The 21,252-nt window shown below is 35.1% G+C and overlaps 2 protein-coding genes across 3 annotated transcripts; both read left to right on the top strand.

The window, feature by feature from the left end:
* The first annotated feature begins 7,160 nt into the window (after positions 1-7,160).
* LOC112036431 (multiple C2 domain and transmembrane region protein 7) lies at positions 7,161-13,130 on the top strand. 2 transcript variants are annotated; one of them, XM_024069225.2, is made up of 2 exons: positions 7,161-7,396; positions 9,857-13,130. In XM_024069225.2, the coding sequence occupies exon 2, from the start codon at positions 9,927-9,929 to the stop codon at positions 12,966-12,968; it is 3,042 nt and encodes a 1,013-aa protein (XP_023924993.2). In that variant the 5' UTR covers positions 7,161-7,396; positions 9,857-9,926; the 3' UTR covers positions 12,969-13,130. The 2 variants fall into 2 exon arrangements, with proteins under 2 accessions (XP_023924993.2, XP_065621238.1); XM_065765166.1 differs by lacking the exon at positions 7,161-7,396 and adding an exon at positions 8,115-8,134.
* A 672-nt stretch (positions 13,131-13,802) lies between these two features.
* On the top strand, positions 13,803-16,217 carry LOC112036441 (xyloglucan-specific galacturonosyltransferase 1). Its single transcript, XM_065765584.1, has one exon. The coding sequence runs from the start codon at positions 14,100-14,102 to the stop codon at positions 15,909-15,911; it is 1,812 nt and encodes a 603-aa protein (XP_065621656.1). The 5' UTR covers positions 13,803-14,099; the 3' UTR covers positions 15,912-16,217.
* The last annotated feature ends 5,035 nt before the right edge of the window (positions 16,218-21,252 follow it).

The raw sequence follows: 21,252 nt of genomic DNA, 5'->3' as shown, positions 1-21,252 counted from the left end.
CACAACCACCCTTCAAACCCACCACCCCACCACTACTGCACTATCCAAATCAACCCAACAAATCACTACAAACCCATATCAAAATCACCCAAATCAACCCAACAAATTCCCAACATAAACCACTGCCACCACCACCAATCCAAACACAATACAACCCCTTGCCACCAAGCCAAACACCTACCACACTGGGACCAAAACCCACCCAAGAATCAAACCCATACCAAAACCTATCCAAGAATCAAACCCATTAAAAAAAAATTACAAATGATCAAACCCATTGAAATCTCCACCACCAACCTTCAACCTCCACCATAATCTCCACCGCAAACCCACTGCCACCAAGCCAAACCACTAATCAAATCATCGTTCTCAACCCACATCAGCCACCACACACACAACACCGAACCCAAAAACCCACCATTGCCGGTTTCCATGCCACCATAGGCTGATCTCCACGCCTCCACCATAGGCTGATCTCCAAGCATCATCTCCATGCTGATCTAAGAGAGAGGAAGTAGTGAGAAAGACCGAGACAAAGTGAGTGCGAAGAGAGAGGGAGGGAGGCTGGCTTGGGAAGAGAGAAAAGTAATTCAGGGAGAGTGAAAAGTGATTCAGAGAAAGAGAGAGAAGAAATTAATAAAATTTGGGTTAACAAGTTTACAGGTTGCTACAGTATCGTCATACATATAAGATGGTACTATAGCAGTATTGCAAAATATTTTGCAACTAGAAGACCGGTGATGAGAATGCAAAATGTCATATTTTTATCCCTTAATGTTTAGTCTTTTTATCCCTTATTTTTATATTTTTTTTTCCTTAATGTTGCTACAGTATTGTCATACATATAAGACGGTACTATAGTAGTATTGCAAAAAATTTTGCAACTAGAAGACCGACTGAAGCCTCATTTTAAGGGTTTGATGGTAAATCAAACCTACATATCCCATTTGGCAGTCCCAATGGGAATGCTCTAAGGACTCAACCTTGCTATAGGCACCAATTTTTTTGTTGAATAAATCACACCACCACTCGTCCATCTCATTTAGAGGTGATAATGCATTTGACACAACTTGCAAACACGACACTTTTGTTTTTTGTCTTTGTTTGTTTGTTTGTTTTTTGTTTTGGTAATTTAGTGTTTAATATAAATAAGTTCATGTCAAAGTGAGTTGACATGCTTTAACACAATTAATAAATGTGTCAATTCTTTGTAAACTAGTGTTGAGGTCCAAAATATCACAAATATTGAAATCTAAAACTAAAGGGGCCCCTTGAAGATAGGCAAGGCCCATTTAAAATAAGCAAGAGGAAGCCCAAACCCATGAATGGGCAGCTTTGGGGACTTAGAAAAGGAAGAAAAAGGAAAAATGAAGCTCATCCCAACCTTTGTGAGGAGAGTTCCCTAGGGAGCCCAGAAAGGGACTAGACCAGGATAACTTGGAACTGCCAGAATCAGGGGGATCCTCGGGAAATGTAGGAAAAGGTCAGCTAGGATTTGGACAACTCAAGAGAGCATGTTCATAGACACAAGGAACGAAGATAGGCATGTCCCATTAGCCACCTATAACTCAGAAAAAAGCTGATGACTTAGGAATCAGCACTTGATAAAAAGAAGCCTAGTACCTTGGGGAACATAGGAAGTTGAACCATGAAGGAAGATGGCTGAGGATCTTTCAACTTGACAAGGACAAATCTACCCATTTAAAGAAAATGACAAAAGGTGAAGCGGCCCAAAAGGTGGGGTCTGAAAAGGTCCATCTAGAAGTTTTGGGAAGAGAAGATTGAAAGTCAGCCCTTAGGACCCCTTCCCTCCAAAAGAGGAAGGTCAAATGGGGATTTTTTTTGGGGGGGGGGGGGAACCTTAAAAGAAGAATGTAGTAAGAANCTCACCACTGTCCATATTATAAAATATAAACTCGATCACTATAAATAATAATTAATCTAACCAGTAAAATCTTTTAAAGGTCAAATCATCAATAATAAATATGGTAAAATCCAACCCAAAAATAACCCATTATGCTTATCTTCTCCAAAAGAAACTAAACTATAAAATAGGAATTTTGTTTTGAGATTAAATTTTATAAGGATGTGGTGTAAAATCTATGTTTTACCCCTTCAATTTTAACATGCCACATCATCTTATCACATATTTAAGAATAAATACAATCACACTCAATCAATTCTAATACCCATATATAAATCCAACCAAATTGGAAATCTATCAAGATGTTATTAGGTGTGGTAGGATGTATTGAATTTTAATAAATTTTAAGTAAAATGCTAATGTAACAATCACTTATTAGATGGTGTAAAACATAAGTTTTACACCCCATCCTTATAGAATTTAATCTCTTTTGATTTTGGTGGGTACTTTTGTCGTGGCTGTATTGGAGCCGAGTACATATAGACTTGTTACTTTTTTTTAAGTTGGGGTTAAGGACAATTGCATTAGTCGATAGCAGTGACTTTTTAGTGCTGAGAAAGAGAAATATGTCTCCGGTGGTGAGAGCAAATACAAAGAGCCAAAGCCCTTTTCCAGTTTTCGTTATAGCTTTCTGAGTGACGCTTCGTTGTCCGTTGTCCTTTGTCCAGGTTTCGTTTGTTTTGAAGAGAAATGATGCTGTGCTGTGCGGGGCGTAATAGGGATGCAATGCGGGCGCGCAGCATAATGGGTTCATTGAGTGTTGGATCTTTACTCAATCTATTATTGAGACCCGATTTTTCAAGAAATTAAATTTTACTGGTTGGTATTTTGACCTGATAGTAAAAAATAATTATTATGGAGTTGAACTATAAGTCTCATAGCTAGACATGGTTAGATTTAGTTCCTCATACCAAAAAAGGAAAAAAGGAAAAAAGAATTAAGTTAGATTTAGTCCCTCGTACCAATAAAAGAAAAAGAATTAAATTAACAAATGTTAAGTTGAGTCATTTTAAAGGTCAATGATAAAATTATATTTTGAAATGTGGATTACAAAAATAATCTCTATTGAAGTTATATTATATAAAAATAATAAAAAAATGATTATATATTTACATGTGAAAATTCATGAAAAAAATTAAAACTTTTTAATAAGATTTTAAAAAATATTGAAAATTTTAAAAATATAAAAAAATACAATATTAAGATATCGGTTATTGTGGAAAAAAAATGATCAAATCTCGAATCTGGGTGATAATTAAATCTAATTGGGAAATTTTGAAAACATAGATATTTCATGTATTAAACCATTTTCATTAAGTGAACAAACTTATAGAAACACACTTCAAAGCAATATATATATATATATATTGTTTCTAATTTTGAGGATGGAAGGATACGTGACTAGTAATTATTCAATTGAGCATTCAACACAATATTTTATATGTAAGTTTTATTAATCACTTAAACGATAAATAATGTTAATAGCATGCAGGTCAATTGAAACCTTAAGATATTTCTAATAGAAACATTGAAAATTTGATCCATTTATCTCACTAGAAATACAATTGGATTTGAATATGGTGCGATCTGTGTAATTATTATTTTGATGTGAGAGGGAAAAATTAACAAGGTAACAAGTTAAAAGATTAAAAAAAAAAAAAAGATAAAAAAAGATTCAAGGACTAATTAAGATTAAGAGTGAACTTTTAATTGCAGCTATTGACAGTGCTATTGCATGGTGCAGCGGTATAATAGTCTGAGTTATGGCTCTAGATCTCAGTCCAAAATACTTAAAAGAACAAATGATTTTACCAAATTTTATCTTTTCTTTGTAGGAAGTGAATTGTGACCTGCATGGTTTTTTTTTTTTTTTTTGGAATTGTTAGAAGTTGAATTGTAGGCTTTAATGTGCTTTCATTGCTGCGTTTGAAACAAGCCTCTCAATCAGGCAGGTTTTGACGAGTTCAAATCTTCTGTCTCACTTTTCCTGCTCTACTTTATACTCCACCAATAAATACTTGTCACATGTTCACCTAATTAATTAAATACTATTATTATTGACTTATTAATACTACGGTTATTAATTAATAGTAGTATTTAATTAATTAGATGAACATGTGACAAGTATTTATTGGTGGAGTATAAAGTAGAGCAGGAAAAGTGAGACAGAAGATTTGAACTCGTCAAAACCTGCCTGATTGAGAGGCTTGTTTCAAACGCAGCAATGAAAGCACATTAAAGCCTACAATTCAACTTCTAACAATTCCAAAAAAAAAAAAAAAAAGACCATGCAGGTCACAATTCACTTCCTACAAAGAAAAGATAAAATTTGGTAAAATCATTTGTTCTTTTAAGTATTTTGGACTGAGATCTAGAGCCATAACTCAGACTATTATACCGCTGCACCATGCAATAGCACTGTCAATAGCTGCAATTAAAAGTTCACTCTTAATCTTAATTAGTCCTTGAATCTTTTTTTATCTTTTTTTTTTTTTTTTAATCTTTTAACTTGTTACCTTGTTAATTTTTCCCTCTCACATCAAAATAATAATTACACAGATCGCACCATATTCAAATCCAATTGTATTTCTAGTGAGATAAATGGATCAAATTTTCAATGTTTCTATTAGAAATATCTTAAGGTTTCAATTGACCTGCATGCTATTAACATTATTTATCGTTTAAGTGATTAATAAAACTTACATATAAAATATTGTGTTGAATGCTCAATTGAATAATTACTAGTCACGTATCCTTCCATCCTCAAAATTAGAAACAATATATATATATATATATTGCTTTGAAGTGTGTTTCTATAAGTTTGTTCACTTAATGAAAATGGTTTAATACATGAAATATCTATGTTTTCAAAATTTCCCAATTAGATTTAATTATCACCCAGATTCGAGATTTGATCATTTTTTTTCCACAATAACCGATATCTTAATATTGTATTTTTTTTATATTTTTTAAAATTTTCAATATTTTTTAAAATCTTATTAAAAAGTTTTTAATTTTTTTCATGAATTTTCACATGTAAATATATAATCATTTTTTTATTATTTTTATATAATATAACTTCAATAGAGATTATTTTTGTAATCCACATTTCAAAATATAATTTTATCATTGACCTTTAAAATGACTCAACTTAACATTTGTTAATTTAATTCTTTTTCTTTTATTGGTACGAGGGACTAAATCTAACTTAATTCTTTTTTCCTTTTTTCCTTTTTTGGTATGAGGAACTAAATCTAACCATGTCTAGCTATGAGACTTATAGTTCAACTCCATAATAATTATTTTTTACTATCAGGTCAAAATACCAACCAGTAAAATTTAATTTCTTGAAAAATCGGGTCTCAATAATAGATTGAGTAAAGATCCAACACTCAATGAACCCATTATGCTGCGCGCCCGCATTGCATCCCTATTACGCCCCCGCACAGCACAGCATCATTTCTCTTCAAAATAAACGAAACCTGGACAAAGGACAACGGACAACGAAGCGTCACTCAGAAAGCTATAACGAAAACTGGAAAAGGGCATTGGCTCTTTGTATTTGCTCTCACCACCGGAGACATATTTCTCTTTCTCAGCACTAAAAAGTCACTGCTATCGACTAATGCAATTGTCCTTAACCCCAACTTAAAAAAAAGTAACAAGTCTATATGTACTCGGCTCCAATACAGCCACGACAAAAGTACCCACCAAAATCAAAAGAGATTAAATTCTATAAGGATGGGGTGTAAAACTTATGTTTTACACCATCTAATAAGTGATTGTTACATTAGCATTTTACTTAAAATTTATTAAAATTCAATACATCCTACCACACCTAATAACATCTTGATAGATTTCCAATTTGGTTGGATTTATATATGGGTATTAGAATTGATTGAGTGTGATTGTATTTATTCTTAAATATGTGATAAGATGATGTGGCATGTTAAAATTGAAGGGGTAAAACATAGATTTTACACCACATCCTTATAAAATTTAATCTCAAAACAAAATTCCTATTTTATAGTTTAGTTTCTTTTGGAGAAGATAAGCATAATGGGTTATTTTTGGGTTGGATTTTACCATATTTATTATTGATGATTTGACCTTTTAAAAGATTTTACTGGTTAGATTAATTATTATTTATAGTGATCGAGTTTATATTTTATAATATGGACAGTGGTGAGTAAAATAGATAATTAGAATTTTTTTTTTCCATAATTTAATAGTTGGAGGAATCAATATGAACGGTGTACGTCTCCATTAAAAAAAGACAACTATTTATTCGAGGAAAAAAGACTTATAATTAATATTTTACTTAAACACAACTGGTGAACGTCTCAATTGATGAAGGCTTATAGTTTTAGTTTAAGTTTTATTTATTTATTTTTTCCTTTGTTGAGAAAAAAGGCTTATAGTTTACTTAAATGTAAGTTTCGATTAAAGGTTTATCTAACTCCTATGCAAAAAATAGGTCTTTTTTAGGTAGATATGGGGAGGAGGAAGGAAAAAATAAGATGTTTATTTAACTTTATGTAAAATTCTTAAAATTTTATAAATCAATTTTTTAATAATTTTTTCTTTTATAATTCAGGAAAAAAAAATTGAACATCTCTTGAAAATACACATAAATGTTTGTTAATTTTAAAATGAAAAGATTACATTTTACCAAATCATCAATAATTTAAATAAACACCAAAATGATACACTTTAAAAAAAACATTTAAAAATATTTAAAAAGAAAAGTTCATTCAAATCAATCATAAACCTCCTACTTCAACTTATGAAAATATATATTTTTTAAAATCACACATTTTGCACATAAGATGACAGATTGTATTTTCTACCTCGAGTTATAAAGTTATTGAAGAGAAAAAATTCACATATTTTTACTTAATAATAAGTGAGTTCATGAGTCATGACTTTATAATTGGGCTAACTTTATGTTAGGCATTTCTCACCCCACCATTAATAATACACTTTTTCGAACAATAATTCTGACAAAACTCCAATAATATATATAATATTATTTTTTATTATTATGTGGCTTATGAAATCGAGAAGTCTAAAACCTTTTTTATATAAAGAAAAAAAAAATAATAACACACCTTTTCCTGCACCGCCAGACAAGTTCGTGTGAATAAATATGTCATCTACATTAATTTCCTGAAAAAAAAAAAAAAAAAAAAACCGCTGGAATATATCTCTCTCTGTGTACTGTGACTCATTTATATATCTGCATTTGTTGTTTCTCCTTCTCTTTATCTCTCTCCTCGTTCCACGTGCATTACCTTTTCTGCCATAACTCTCTCTCACAGTCTCACTCTCCTTCTCTGTGTGTGTGTTTGTGTCTGAGTTTGATGTTTCAGCTGTGAGGTCAAGGGAGTCCAAACTACAAAGCTGTGAGATCTTATGGAGCTCTTGAAATTGAAAATGGTCATACTCTTTAGGCTTTTCAGCTAAAAAAAGGTAACCTTTTTTCTTTTAAAATTTATTTTGATTTCTTCTGCGTTGTCTTTTAAACCATATTTCTCTGTTACAAACTCCAAAAAGCTAGCTTTTGTTTCTTCATATGCTACTTTCATTTTTTTTCTCTAACTGTCTGTATCCTCAGCGTTACATTTTGGATTTTGCTTAGTAACGGTTGGAGTTTCAGTTGCTAGAATTTGCTAACAAAGAATGTGCAAGTCAAATTTATCAACTTTCTAACACTTTTTCTTATCCTACATTTCATTTTTTTGAGGAAAATAATATGATATTTAGCACACTAAGCTCACACTTTGTATACTATTCACTGATCTGTGATGTTGACAATTTTGCTTTTCAAATCTTGTTTTGCTACATTTTCTTAGCAAAGTAAACGGATCAAAGAGATGGGTTTGGAATTTTTTTGGTTTTCTTTTTGTATTTTTGTTACTTTTGCTTCTACTTTTTTTTTTTTTTTTGAAAGTATATTCAGTGGGAACCTCATGTGTAAAGCTCATGTGTGTGAAGCGGGGTTTAAGGGTCTTTTAGCTTGAAGAGTAAAAAGTATTACTCTTTACTAATATATAATAAGCTTAATATTTTCAAGATCCTTCTACCATGGAGCGATGCACATGATAATAATTTTTTAGAAAAAGATTTAGAAGTCTTGGCCTGTGTGCTTTCTGGGTCTAAATTATATAATTTTGTTTAAGTTCAAGACTCACTTTTAGTCTTAGTCAAGTAAGTAAATTAGCTTTCGGATTTTCCGGGTACTTTTCTAGTGTTACTTAGGTAGTAATTATAAAAATTAAATTAGCTCAATAAAAAAATTAGAAGAAGATAAATGTGAGAATATATTGTGGATTCTGCTTATGTTTGTCTTTTTCTTTCTATTTGACTCTTGAAGAAGGTGAAAATGATAGTTTATAAAGTTTGGTTTTTTTAATTTAATTTTCTGTTTTGTCTCTATCACAAGAGTTGGTCGCTGATGGTAATTTTTTACTCACTGGTTTCTTCTTTAACCAAATTTTCCATTGAGAAAGAGCCCGTGAACTTTAAATGCAAGGAGGAGAAAAATATTGGGTTTGGATTATTATTTTTTTTTTAAATTTTTTTTAATAGCAAAGATTCTGATAAATCACTCTCTATGTGGTAATAAATATTCAATGCATAATTTTTGTGCACATTAATATTTTAATGACTTACTGCATAACTGATTTGTTTACTTCTACATTTGCGGATTTTATTTTTAATTTGTAATTTAAGACCAGATCTTTAAACTAGTGTCATCTATTCTTTTTTTTTCTTTTTTTTTCTTTTCTTTTTTGGTGTGGTTCAAGTAGGGAACAAGTTAATAATTCTTAGTTTGTTAATATTCGAAGCTTGATTTTTTTTCTTAGGGAATGTAGAATGTGACTACATGAAGCTTGTTTGCAAGCTGAGGTGTATTTTTTAAGTGGCACACCAGCATACTGTGTGTGCCCCCAGATTCTTATGCAAAAGGTTCCATTTTCCTATGTTCTCATCTCAAATTAAGAATGATTTTAGTTGAACTACTTATGAGTTATGAGAGCTACACTCATGATAAACATCTTCAAAGGCTTAAAAGGCAATGTGTAACCCTTTTTCTCATGTCACTTCATCCCTAATGGTGTACTTGCACAATTTATTTTATTTTATTTTATTTATTATATTTGCTTGTCCTTTGATGGCATGCCTTGTAATTTAAGGCTTATTGCCTGCTCTTTCAGTTAATTGCAAGGAATTATGCTCAGTTTATTTCACTGACACTGCATTTGATTTACCAAAACATGATTTCTTGGGCATGGTAATCTCTATCTATTAATGAAATCTTTGAGAGCTCTTTCATTAGGTGATAGATTCTTGTGTTTTACTCGTATGTCAGGTCCTTTAGAAGGTCCCATATAGCAAGGTTTTGTGTCTGTTTTGTTGGAACAAATCAAATGTGTTTCCCCTGCCTACCACAATTTGAAGCCCTCCATTACCTTGCCAAAAGTCACCGCTAGAATTTCATTTCATTTTTTACTTTTTAAGGTTGGGGGAGAGGGTGGTTTATGATTTTTTCGTGCTTTCGTTATTGTTTACTGGTTAAACCAATTCAACTTTGATTCTTTTACAACTTTCTGATTGTTGTTGAAATTGATCTTTCTATTGTCTTTGTTGCCGTGTTAGTATTGTGCACACTGATACGCCCAAGCATTCTCATATTTACTGACTTGTGACCTTTCTTTCGTTGCTTTTGTATTAGATCATTTTAGAGTACATTGACTGCTCTCATAGTAGAATGTTTTATTTCATAGATGTATAGCTTCTACTGCTTTAATTTTTGGATGTTTATCATAGGTATATTGCTTCTATTAATTATTCAAATAAAATTTTATCTCTTTCTTACAGATTGTTGCAAGCAATTGCGCATATTGATAGCTACCCTCTTCTTTGCAGGCACCAGTAGCTATTTGCTCTCTCTCCAGTAGTTCATATTCTCTTCAGCAAACCTATCTGCCTATTCATCATGATGAACAACCTTAAGTTAGGGGTAGATGTAGTAAGTGCCCACAATCTCTTGCCTAAAGATGGGCTAGGTTCATCCAGTGCATTTGTGGAGCTCTACTTTGATGGTCAAAAGTTCCGTACCACCATCAGAGAAAAGGATCTCAACCCTGTTTGGAATGAGAGCTTTTACTTCAACATATCTGATCCCTCCAACCTCAACTATCTCACTCTTGATGCCTATATCTACAATAATGTCAAAGATACCAACTCCAGGTCCTTCCTTGGGAAGATTAGCCTAACTGGGACGTCTTTTGTTCCTTACTCTGATGCTGTTGTCTTGCACTACCCTTTGGAAAAGCGAGGCCTCTTCTCACGAGTAAGAGGAGAGCTAGGCTTAAAAGTTTTTATTACTGATGACCCAACCATAAAGTCTTCCATTCCGATCCCTGCTTCTGAATCCTTGCCAAGTAAGGAACCAGGCGTAACTAATGCACAAGCCCAAACAGTTCCAAATTCAGCCACAAACACTCACAAAGTTGAGTCAAGACACACCTTCCACCATCTCCCTAACTCAACTCACCACCACCAACATCAATCTTCTGCTTCTGCAGCTCCGAGTCCTATAACTGCAGCTGTTCACCAGCATGGAACCAAATATGAGTTTGATGAAATGAAAGTGGAATCACAGCCTTCAAAGGTAGTTCGTATGTACTCTGCGTCATCGTCACAACCTGCTGAGTATGCACTAAAAGAGACAAGCCCTTTCCTTGGTGGTGGAAGAGTTGTTGGGGGCCGTGTCATTCACGGAGACAAGACTGCAAGTACTTATGATCTTGTGGAAAAGATGCATTTTCTCTATGTAAGGGTTGTTAAGGCCCGTGATCTTCCTGCTATGGATGTTACAGGAAGTCTTGATCCATTTGTTGAGGTGAAAATTGGAAATTATAAAGGGATTACAAAACATTTTGAGAAGCAGCAAAATCCAGTGTGGAATCAGGTGTTTGCCTTTTCGAAGGACCGGATGCAAGCATCTGTTCTGGAAGTTGTGATTAAGGACAAAGATCTTATCAAAGATGATTTTGTGGGCATCGTAAGGTTTGACATCAATGAAGTTCCATTGCGATTACCTCCGGATAGCCCTTTGGCTCCAGAATGGTACAGGCTTGGGGATAAAAAGGGTGAGAAGATTAAGGGCGAGCTGATGCTTGCAGTTTGGATTGGCACCCAAGCAGATGAGGCCTTTTCTGATGCATGGCATTCTGATGCAGCTATGCCTATTGATAGCACATCAGCTATCTCTGCAGCAATACGTTCTAAAGTCTATCAAGCACCACGGTTGTGGTACGTGCGTGTTAATGTTATTGAGGCGCAAGACTTAGTTCCAACAGAGAAGAATCGTTTCCCAGATGTGTATGTTAAGGCACAGATAGGTAACCAGGTTTTGAAAACCAAAAATGTTCAGGCTCGGACCCTGTGTTCTCTTTGGAATGAGGATCTTTTGTTTGTTGCTGCTGAACCCTTTGAGGATCATCTGGTCATATCAGTTGAGGATCGTGTAGGTCCTGGAAAAGATGAAATCATTGGAAGGGTCATCATACCCTTGAGCTCTGTAGATAAGCGTGCTGATGACCGTATGATCCATTCCCGTTGGTTCAACCTAGAAAAGCCAATTGCTGTGGATGTAGATCAGTTAAAAAAAGAAAAGTTCTCTAGCCGACTCCATCTCCGAGTCAGTCTAGATGGAGGATACCATGTTCTTGATGAGTCCACTCATTATAGCAGCGATCTCCGCCCCACAGCGAAGCAACTGTGGAAGCCACCAATTGGAGTTTTAGAGCTTGGAATATTGAATGCTGTAGGGCTTCATCCCATGAAGACGCGAGATGGAAGGGGCACATCTGACACATACTGTGTAGCAAAGTATGGTCATAAATGGGTCAGGACACGCACCATTGTTGACAACCTGTCTCCAAAATACAATGAACAGTACACTTGGGAGGTGTTTGATCCAGCTACAGTTATCACCATAGGTGTATTTGACAACAGCCAGCTTGGTGAAAAGGGTTCAAATGGTAACAAGGACCTGAAGATTGGGAAGGTTCGTGTTCGTATCTCCACACTTGAAACAGGCCGTATTTATACACACTTTTATCCATTGCTGGTTCTTCATCCTACTGGTGTTAAGAAGATGGGGGAACTACATTTGGCAATACGGTTTACATGCACCTCATTTGTGAACATGCTTTACCAATACTCTCGACCTCTACTGCCAAAAATGCACTATGTAAGGCCTTTTGGCATTATGCAGGTTGACATGCTCCGTCACCAAGCTGTCCACGTAGTAGCAGCACGGTTAGGTCGATCAGAGCCTCCACTTAGAAAGGAAGTTGTGGAATACATGTCTGATATAGACTCACACCTTTGGAGCATGAGGAGAAGCAAGGCTCATTTCTTCCGGCTAATGACAGTTTTCTCAGGACTGTTTGCTGTTGGGAAATGGTTTGGGGATATCTGCTTGTGGAGGAATCCTATTACAACAGTCCTAGTTCATGTGCTCTTTCTTATGCTTGTTTGTTTCCCAGAACTGATACTGCCAACAGCTTTCCTCTACATGTTTCTAATAGGGGTGTGGAACTTCCGGTACAGGCCAAGGTATCCTCCCCACATGAACACAAAGCTCTCACAAGCTGAGGCTGTGCTCTCTGATGAGCTAGATGAGGAATTTGACTCATTCCCTACAAGCCGGAGCCCAGATGTGGTGAGAATGAGGTATGATCGGCTGAGGAGTGTGGCTGGTAGAATTCAGACTGTGGTTGGTGATGTTGCAACTCAAGGGGAGCGACTTCAGAATCTATTGAGTTGGCGAGATCCTCGTGCTACAGCCATCTTCATTACATTCTGCCTTGTAGCTGCACTAGTGTTGTATGTGACACCATTCCAGGCTGTGGCAGCTTTGGCAGGGTTTTATGTGATGAGGCATCCAAGATTTCGCCACAAGTCTCCATCAGTGCCTATCAACTTCTTCCGCAGGCTGCCTGCTAGAACGGATAGTATGCTGTAAATTGGTGATTGGTATGTCTTCCAGCCTGGGTTCTATCCTAATGTAACTTCATCACCCATGTTGCAACTCCTCCTTGTTCTGCATGTTTTTTTCTTGCTATGTCTTAAATTAAAAGTTGTAATTGACCAGATACTGAGGGATAATGAATAATTTGTATCTTCCCATTCTGCCTAAAATAAAGTAGCTTATTAAAGGGTTAACCAAGAAAAAAATAACAACAATGGACAATTACATATTTGTTGTTTTAATTTCTCCAAAAAAAAAAACATATTTGTTGTTTTACTTGTACCACTTATTTTTGCCCTCTAGTGCTCCACTAAAGCATTTAAATCCAACTGCAACGGCATGGAAAAGGAATCTGGAGCCGATATTAATAGAGAGATGTTATGTCTATAACATTTTCACAACAAATTATCGGTGGTTAGTTGATATTGATTTTCATTTGAACTTATCATTGAAATTACTTTTCTACCTCACCAATAACAACCTATAACAACCTATCATATAAGATTTGTTGTAAAAATGTTGTGGACATAACATTTTTTATATTAATATGGTCTTATTTTGTACATTAAGCATACAAAAATGTTATTTTTATAAATAAAACAAACAAAAAACAAAAAAACCGTTAGTTGAATAGGAAATGTGGTATGGTAGGTTTAGCAGTTTATGGGATCAATCAGTTGACCAACGATTCAGTCAATTTGATGATTTTGAGCATAATTTAAATTGACAAATATGAGCTGTTCTTAATGGCAGAGTACTGAAACTGAAGAAAATAGAGAAATGGCTTGTTCAGTCCCAGTTATACATTAATCTAGCACACGTCTTTGACTATTTATGTATTTTGATACTTTGTCCATGGACAAAATAGAGGTTCAATCAGCATGCATGCTAACTAAAACAAAGGCAGTGCTGACCTGCAAAATTTATATTACAATGCTGAGGCATCACCTTCAAAAATAATTTTTTAGTCTCCGACGTGCAAACTTATAGGACACATTCAAACGTGCACACGTATCTCATAATACGTGCTTCCATGTTCAAATCATTCCAGGAGACAATGAAACTTTCCCCCACTAGAAAACCCGAACTAAGACCAGTTACAAACATTGTTCCTAGCTACCAAAAATGGCAGTTTCTGTGTCCAAAAAGAAATCAAAACAATCCAAAAAAGTAGAAGCACGAGAAATTTGCTTCTCTTATTCAATTTTGATCAACCTTTTTTATCGAATCCCAGCTGCTGTCTTCCTCCTAATCCTTATCTTCCTTTGGTCTTCCTCCACCACCATTATATCAGGGAAAATCATTCATGTCTGCGTCTCATCTCGGAAGCTCAACAACCTCTATTGCCTCTCTGCGGGGACCCAGCCAAATTTTGATATCCCTATTCCAGTAATCAATAACAGTGCCATTAGTCCTAGCATCAACGGGGATATAAAAGAGATTCTTAATGTTGTTCGGGATGATCTGAATCCTGAGATAGAAAAAAAAGTCAATGCAGACAGAAAAGAGGAGGTTGCAAATACTGTGCAGGCTGTCAATGTTTTTGATGAACAAATTCCAAATGCTGAAAACCGAGCTGACAAAGATGAAAATGAGGCTGCAAATGCAGTGGAGGTTCTGAAAACTGCTCAGAACAACCCAAATCCAGATATTAGAGAAGTAGAAAAAGGCAGAGAGAAGGAGATTGCACATGCTAAGAAGGTTGTGGAGGAACAGTTGCAACTTCATCGATCATGGAAGTTAAGTAAGAATCATCCGGTGTGTGATGGGAGGGGAATATATGTTTATGATTTGCCATCAAAGTTCAATACTGACTTGGTTGGTCAGTGTCATGATTTGGTTCCATGGGCAGATTTTTGTGAGTATTTCAATAATGATGCATTGGGCCAGCCAATAACAAAGCTTGGAAAAGGATGGTATCAGACTCATCAGTACTCACTGGAGCCAATATTTCATACGAGGGTCTTGAAGCATCCATGCAGGGTTTATAATGAGAATGAAGCCAAGCTTTTTTATGTCCCATTTTATGGTGGTTTAGACATTTTGAGATGGCATTTCAAAAATGTATCCAATTATGTCAAGGATACCTTATCATTGGAACTCATAAAGTGGCTGGAAAAGCAGCAGCCTTGGGTTCGGAATGCAGGTAAGGATCATGTCTTTGTGTTGGGGAAGATATCATGGGATTTTAGGAGATATGACAATTCTTCATGGGGGACTAGATTTTTAGAGCTTAGTCAAATGCAAAACCCCATAAAGCTCTTGATCGAACGCCAACCATGGCATGTAAACGACATTGGAATTCCACACCCGACCTTCTTCCACCCTCATTCAGATGATGACATTATCTCATGGCAATTGAAGATTATCAGTTCGAGTCGAAAAAGTCTTGTGAGCTTTGCTGGGGCACCACGGCCCGATCAACCGGACAACATAAGGTCAATATTAATCAACCAGTGCAACTCTGCAGAGAATGGAATGTGCAGGTTTATGAATTGCAGTTCAGGAGGGTGTGATCAGCCTGAGTCAGTTATTGAGCTCTTCAAGGAGTCTGAATTCTGCTTGCAGCCTCCAGGGGATAGCCCTACAAGAAAATCAGTATTTGATTCTTTAGTGTCTGGTTGCATTCCTGTATTTTTCTGTCCTTTCACAGCTTACTACCAGTATCCATGGCATTTGTCTGCTAATCATGGTAAATATTCTGTGTTCATAGACCAAGAAGAGGTGAAGCAGAGGAAGGTGAATGTGGTCGAGAGGTTGATGAAGATTTCTCCAAGGAAGAGGGAGGATATGAGGAGCTTTATAATATATGAAGTACTACCTGGGTTGGTATATGGGGATTCAAATTCACAGCTTGAGAAGTTTCAAGATGCATTTTCCATAGCTATGAATAATTTGCTTGAGAGAGTAACCAGAATGGAATCAAATGCACAGTAGGGGTTGCTGTTGTTCTTTATTTTGGTTATTGATTTTTTCCCACTTACATACAAAGTATAGTGCTAGTGGGGACAGTTTCATATTTGTTTTATTACAAACTGTAACTTAACTTTTAAAAAAAATTCGATATTAAGTCGGCAATCATGACAACATTTTATTGGTTGCCGACTATCTTATTATCTTCATTCCATCCAAGCCTTTCAAAGTTGTGATACTTCTTCTCTCTCTCTCCATCGATAGTTGGGGATAGAAAATTCGAACCCTAGACATCTCGGATGGAAATATTTGAAGGTGTCAATTGAGTTATAAGGCTCTCAACAAAGTTATAATGCTCCTAAATTACAAGCAAATATAATTTTTTATTTACTTTCCATGCAATTGAAGACCAAATCAAGACATTGATTTCAAGAGAAGATATTGTAGCATTTAAAATAAGTTATCAAATCTTGCCTTGCAAAATTTTAAGTACTCTAAGCTTTGCAAGGCAAGATTTGATACTTATTTTAAGTACTTCGCAAGGCAAAATTTTAAATACTTATTTTAAGTACTCTAAGCTTTGCAAAATTTCAAGACATTAATATTTAAATACTTATTTTATGTTATCAAATAAGTTATCAAATTTTGCAGGGCCTGAGTAAAAAAATTATAAAAATATATATAGTTATATATACAGTATAACACAGTGATAGTGAGAGTGGGATTAAAAAAACAAAAAATGCATTATAAGTAACAACAGTACACCCATTCACCCAAAGCATATCTGAAAGAAAGAAAGAAAAAAAAAAAAAAAAAAAAAGCTCGAAAGTTATGCTGAAAATACTAACTGATATGCAGGCTGGAATCCTAATCCGAATTGGACTTGGATTTGGTGCAAATTTCCTTTGATTCCTTACTCCAATTGGACTTAAATTTAATATTCATGCCTGGCTGGATGTAAATTGGCTTGATTCAATTGGCCTAGCCCCACTTTGCATGTAAAGCCCTTGTTACCTGCAACACAAAGATATTATATAATCAGTCACAAAATAACATAAAAGTAAGGCCAAATATGTAGATATGTGAGTACTTTATTGTATATATTTCATGCACATCAGTTTACCAGACAGGGACGTCCTTAAACCGTGATCAATAGGGAGGCCGAGCTTAAACGTTTCCAGGGCCATTGCGTCAAAATTGCCCTCCATGTCGTTAAAAATTTCCCAATATCTATCCGAATACATCTTCAGGGATTCTCCTTCCTTCATGGTCAAAGACAACAGAGAGGACAGAGGTCGGGCCACTCTTCGGCATGTAACAAATCGTGAACCAAATGCTTGGATGAGCTCTTTGAAGGAGCTGATGGAATTTGGGCTCAGCCCATCGAACCACCTCATGGCAACTGGCCCAAGACTGGAAGGGAAAACCTTGCACATCAGCGCTTCGTCCCTAGAGTAGACAACCATCCTTTGGTTAAAATGACTCACGTGTTCCACGGGGTCTGTTTTGTCGTTGTAGATGGTGAACGCTGGTTGGTTAAAGCGGCGAGGAAGTCTAGCCTCTTCGATCCTGCATGTGAAGGGTGACCTGGAAATCTGGTTTAGAGCCTTACTCATGGCGTCGCTTCCGACGTCTCCACGTGATGGACTTCTGTGTTGCCCCTTGTGAGGAGACTCCTGTTCGTAGGTATAGGTCTCGCTAGCTGGTGTCCTGGATTTGGGTTGATAAGTGACGTCCGGCTCATCATCAGGGTCCTCATCAAAATACGAGGGAGCCCGTTTCCTCTTTGCATGGCGTAACTCCCTTTTTAGCTTTTCAACTTCCCGCTGCAAATCTCGGTTCTTCTCTGCATGGGACATGTGGCTTCCGCCATGTGACTGGCTCTGACCAGGGGGTACGGTGTGCACGCTACCCTCGCGGTCCTGTCTTCGCTCCAGGTTAAGGAAAGGGTCCTCGTGTTGAGGTGCCCTAGATTCCACTTCTTGTTCACCGTGTTCAGCCATCACCTACTGTTGTCTCCACCCCTGCGCAAGCTCTTCCCACAGACGGCGCCAATTGTAGGGTCAGTTTTTGTTGCCCAAGCCCAAAGGATATGGGTTAGAGGCCCAACGAACCCAGAACAATAAATTTGTAGAGAGTGGGCGAAAGAGCTGGGCTGGTTATGAAGCACAGAACGGCTGGCTAGGTTACGTGCAGTGATGGTAACATGAACTAAAGCCCAGATAACTCCATGAATGTCCGAAGAGGAGTTTATTAAGTGAACGGTGATTACAACATTCAGAGCTACAGTAGAGCTATTTTCTCTCTTTCTCTCTCTTTTTTTCCGGTCCCCCATTACCAGTGACCCTTCTTCTTTATATAGCATCCCTTCCTATCATCTCCATCGTCCACCTGTTCTTCATCCGCGCATCTACTCAAGTGCATGTCACGTCATGTGTCTACTTTAGTTATTTGTGAGTGGCGGTAGCTGAGGTTGCACTGTTCAGGGGTCTTCTCCACATAAATGCAGCCAGAAAAGCTGTTGCAGCACATTAAATGAGGTGGTAGCAGCTTTTCCTTTAGATATTTTTTAGTTCTGATCATTTCCGGATCCACCCAGGATCTATCACTGTCGTTGGGATCGTTGGGAAGATTAGTCGGTCCTTCCACACGTTCGTTTGATCAAGGCTCATCATAGCCGAGGATAAAGACGTCCTCGGACCAATGGTGACCTCTTCGGACGACACTCCTCTTCCGCTTCTGGGCTTCCTACTTTTAGATGGGCCGCCCCAACCACCTGTTAATCCTCAGAAATACAATAGTCCTTAACAGGGGGTTTCCGGGCCCTTTAAGTAGTTTTGGGCTTTTTCCCCCCACAAAACTGATATTGAAATTTTGTGACAAATTAATCATTGAGATAAAAACTTATTTTTTGAGGCCAGTATTAACTGTATTTTGAGAAAAACCATAACATAGGACTCGCATTCAACTAATCACTTAATCGTATTACACTTTTGACCAAAAACATAATAGTGGAACTTGAAAAAATAAGTTACCAAGGCAAAAAAAGAAATAAATAAAAAACACTTATTGTGGGATCCACATTAGATTGACAAATAATAAACTTTTTCCACAATTATCTTATGTGATAGACTGTAGTTTTTTGTTTATTACTTTTACATGAATCACATGTTCCTACTATTTTTACTTCCACCAATCACAATTTGTCGCATCAAAATTGTGATAAAGATATGTCATATAAGTTCATTGTACCAAAAAGAGATTGTGACAAACTGGCTCGTAATTTTAGTCCCAAACACACAGACATTTGAACCTCAAAACTTCTTCATGTAAACTCTCACAAATCACAATGCACAAAAACAATAAGCAACGTCTCAAAAGCCATCCTCTAGAAGTGCACATATATTAGTATACTAGTATTATGCCCGTGCGATGTATGGCTTAATCAAAATTCATATATAAATAATTTTTTTATTAATTTACTTAAAATAAATAATAAAAATAAATGAATATTTTACTTTTAAGTTATATAATGAATGCATGTTGTGTGAGACTAAGGACCAAGGTATCGTAAAATGCATATATATATATATATATATATGGGCTACTTTTTTGTTGTCTTAGGGAAACTATTTGCGTACTCCCTGGGAAACTTTTGCAGTCCCACATCGAAGCAACTCCCTACCTAAAAATATATATAAAATGATTTTCAATAATACATTGAACTTTAAGCCTCAATTAATCACATATATTTAAATGGAAAACCCTTGAATTTAATAGTTAAAAACTATCCAAAACAATAATTGAAATCATGTTTAAGTGATACGTCAATTCAATAATTAAGAACAATCTAAATTATTAAACATTTAAAAATTTGAAGTAGAGAGAGACTCACATGAGAATTTAATTTTTGTAATTGAAAGCATGGAAGAAGGCATGAAACTTGAGTGAGTTTCACCCTACCAAGTTTAAGTTTAAACTTAAAGTTTCAGTCCAGTACGTTGCACGCTACATGTGTGTGTATATGCATGAAAAATGATCTAAATTTAACATTTATTGTAAAAAAGATGTAGTGTAGTCTTACTCATGTCTAACTGATTCTTATTATAATCCATTTGTTTTGCGGGGAGACAGAGAAACGCTTCCTTTGAAAAAGAAGAAGAAGAAGAAGTCAATGTATAATATATAATAGATAAGATATTAATCTTTGGAAGTGGTATCTCATACTGATTAGTATTTCAATTGTGAGTTTTGGTAGATAGAAGTTAGTGCATAGTAGTTAATGATTAGAAAATTACTTTGAAATTTTTTAAATCAATCCCTTAAAAAGGTTTTGGTGGAGTTTAAATCACGTTAATAAATTATCTCTCTATTCATTTTTTTTTTTAAATCATGTTAATAAAAAGTTATTGATAAAACTATTATTAGTAAACATTTCTAAGGCTTATCTTTTTTCTTTTTTTTTTGATGAACATTTCTAAGGCTTATCTATTTAGCTTTGTTGCCAAATTTATATAAACTCCTTTTTTTAAAAAAATTTTTTTTCCAAAGAATATAACACAACCAAAAACCTATAAACAACAATTTACATTCAATATTAAGAATATAATCAAAATTATTCATAATTTAAAATTAAGAAATTAATACAAATTATAAATTAAGATATAAATTTAGAAAAAGAACAAAAAATAAACTTGTTTATTTTCTCTATCACTTTGAGAGATAAAAGTGTGAGTATGCAACTAAAACCTGAATCAATTATTGTAGAAGTGAATAAATGAATACGAAAGGTTAATATTATGAATTGGGTTAAAACGTGTGTGAGAAGTTTTTATTAATTTTTTTGAAGTTAAAAAAAAATAGCTTAAACAAAATGAAAAATAATAATGAAGAATACATGTATGGTTTGGGGTTGAGGTGCCTACAACATCTGCCTTGTAAGTAAAAATTTGTAACTTCCATAATAAGGTTTTGGCCAATTGGGGATTATCAAGTGTTTACCTAAACTTTATATCTTAACTTCATTCTCACTTGAACGAAATCATGTCTTGTACAATGAATAGACATTTTATTCGACCTAAATTACACTGGTTCATATTAGTTCATATTACGTAATACATAATCCAAAATTACAACATATTTTTATAATGAAATAAACTGATATTGAAATTTTGTGACAAAATCATTGAGATGAAAACTTATTCTTTGATGCCAGTATTAATTGTATTTTGAGAAAAACCATAACACAAGACTCACATTCAACTAATCACTTAATTGTATTGCATTTTTGACCAAAAACATAATAGTGGAACTTTAAAAAAATAAGCTACCAAGGCCAAAAAATAAAATAAAATAAAATAAAAAA

This window comes from Quercus suber, unplaced genomic scaffold (genome assembly GCF_002906115.3).
Source record: "Quercus suber isolate HL8 unplaced genomic scaffold, Cork oak 2.0 scaffold_23, whole genome shotgun sequence".
Classification (NCBI taxonomy): domain Eukaryota; kingdom Viridiplantae; phylum Streptophyta; class Magnoliopsida; order Fagales; family Fagaceae; genus Quercus; species Quercus suber.
Note: the sequence above shows the minus strand (reverse complement) of the source record. Positions and strands in the feature narration are given on the sequence as shown.

What these genes read in the sequence shown, in the direction of transcription:
- LOC112036431 (XM_024069225.2), top strand. Translation starts at nt 9,927, where the DNA reads ATGATGAACAACCTTAAGTTAGGGGTAGATGTAGTAAGTGCCCACAAT.
- LOC112036441 (XM_065765584.1), top strand. Translation starts at nt 14,100, where the DNA reads ATGGCAGTTTCTGTGTCCAAAAAGAAATCAAAACAATCCAAAAAAGTA.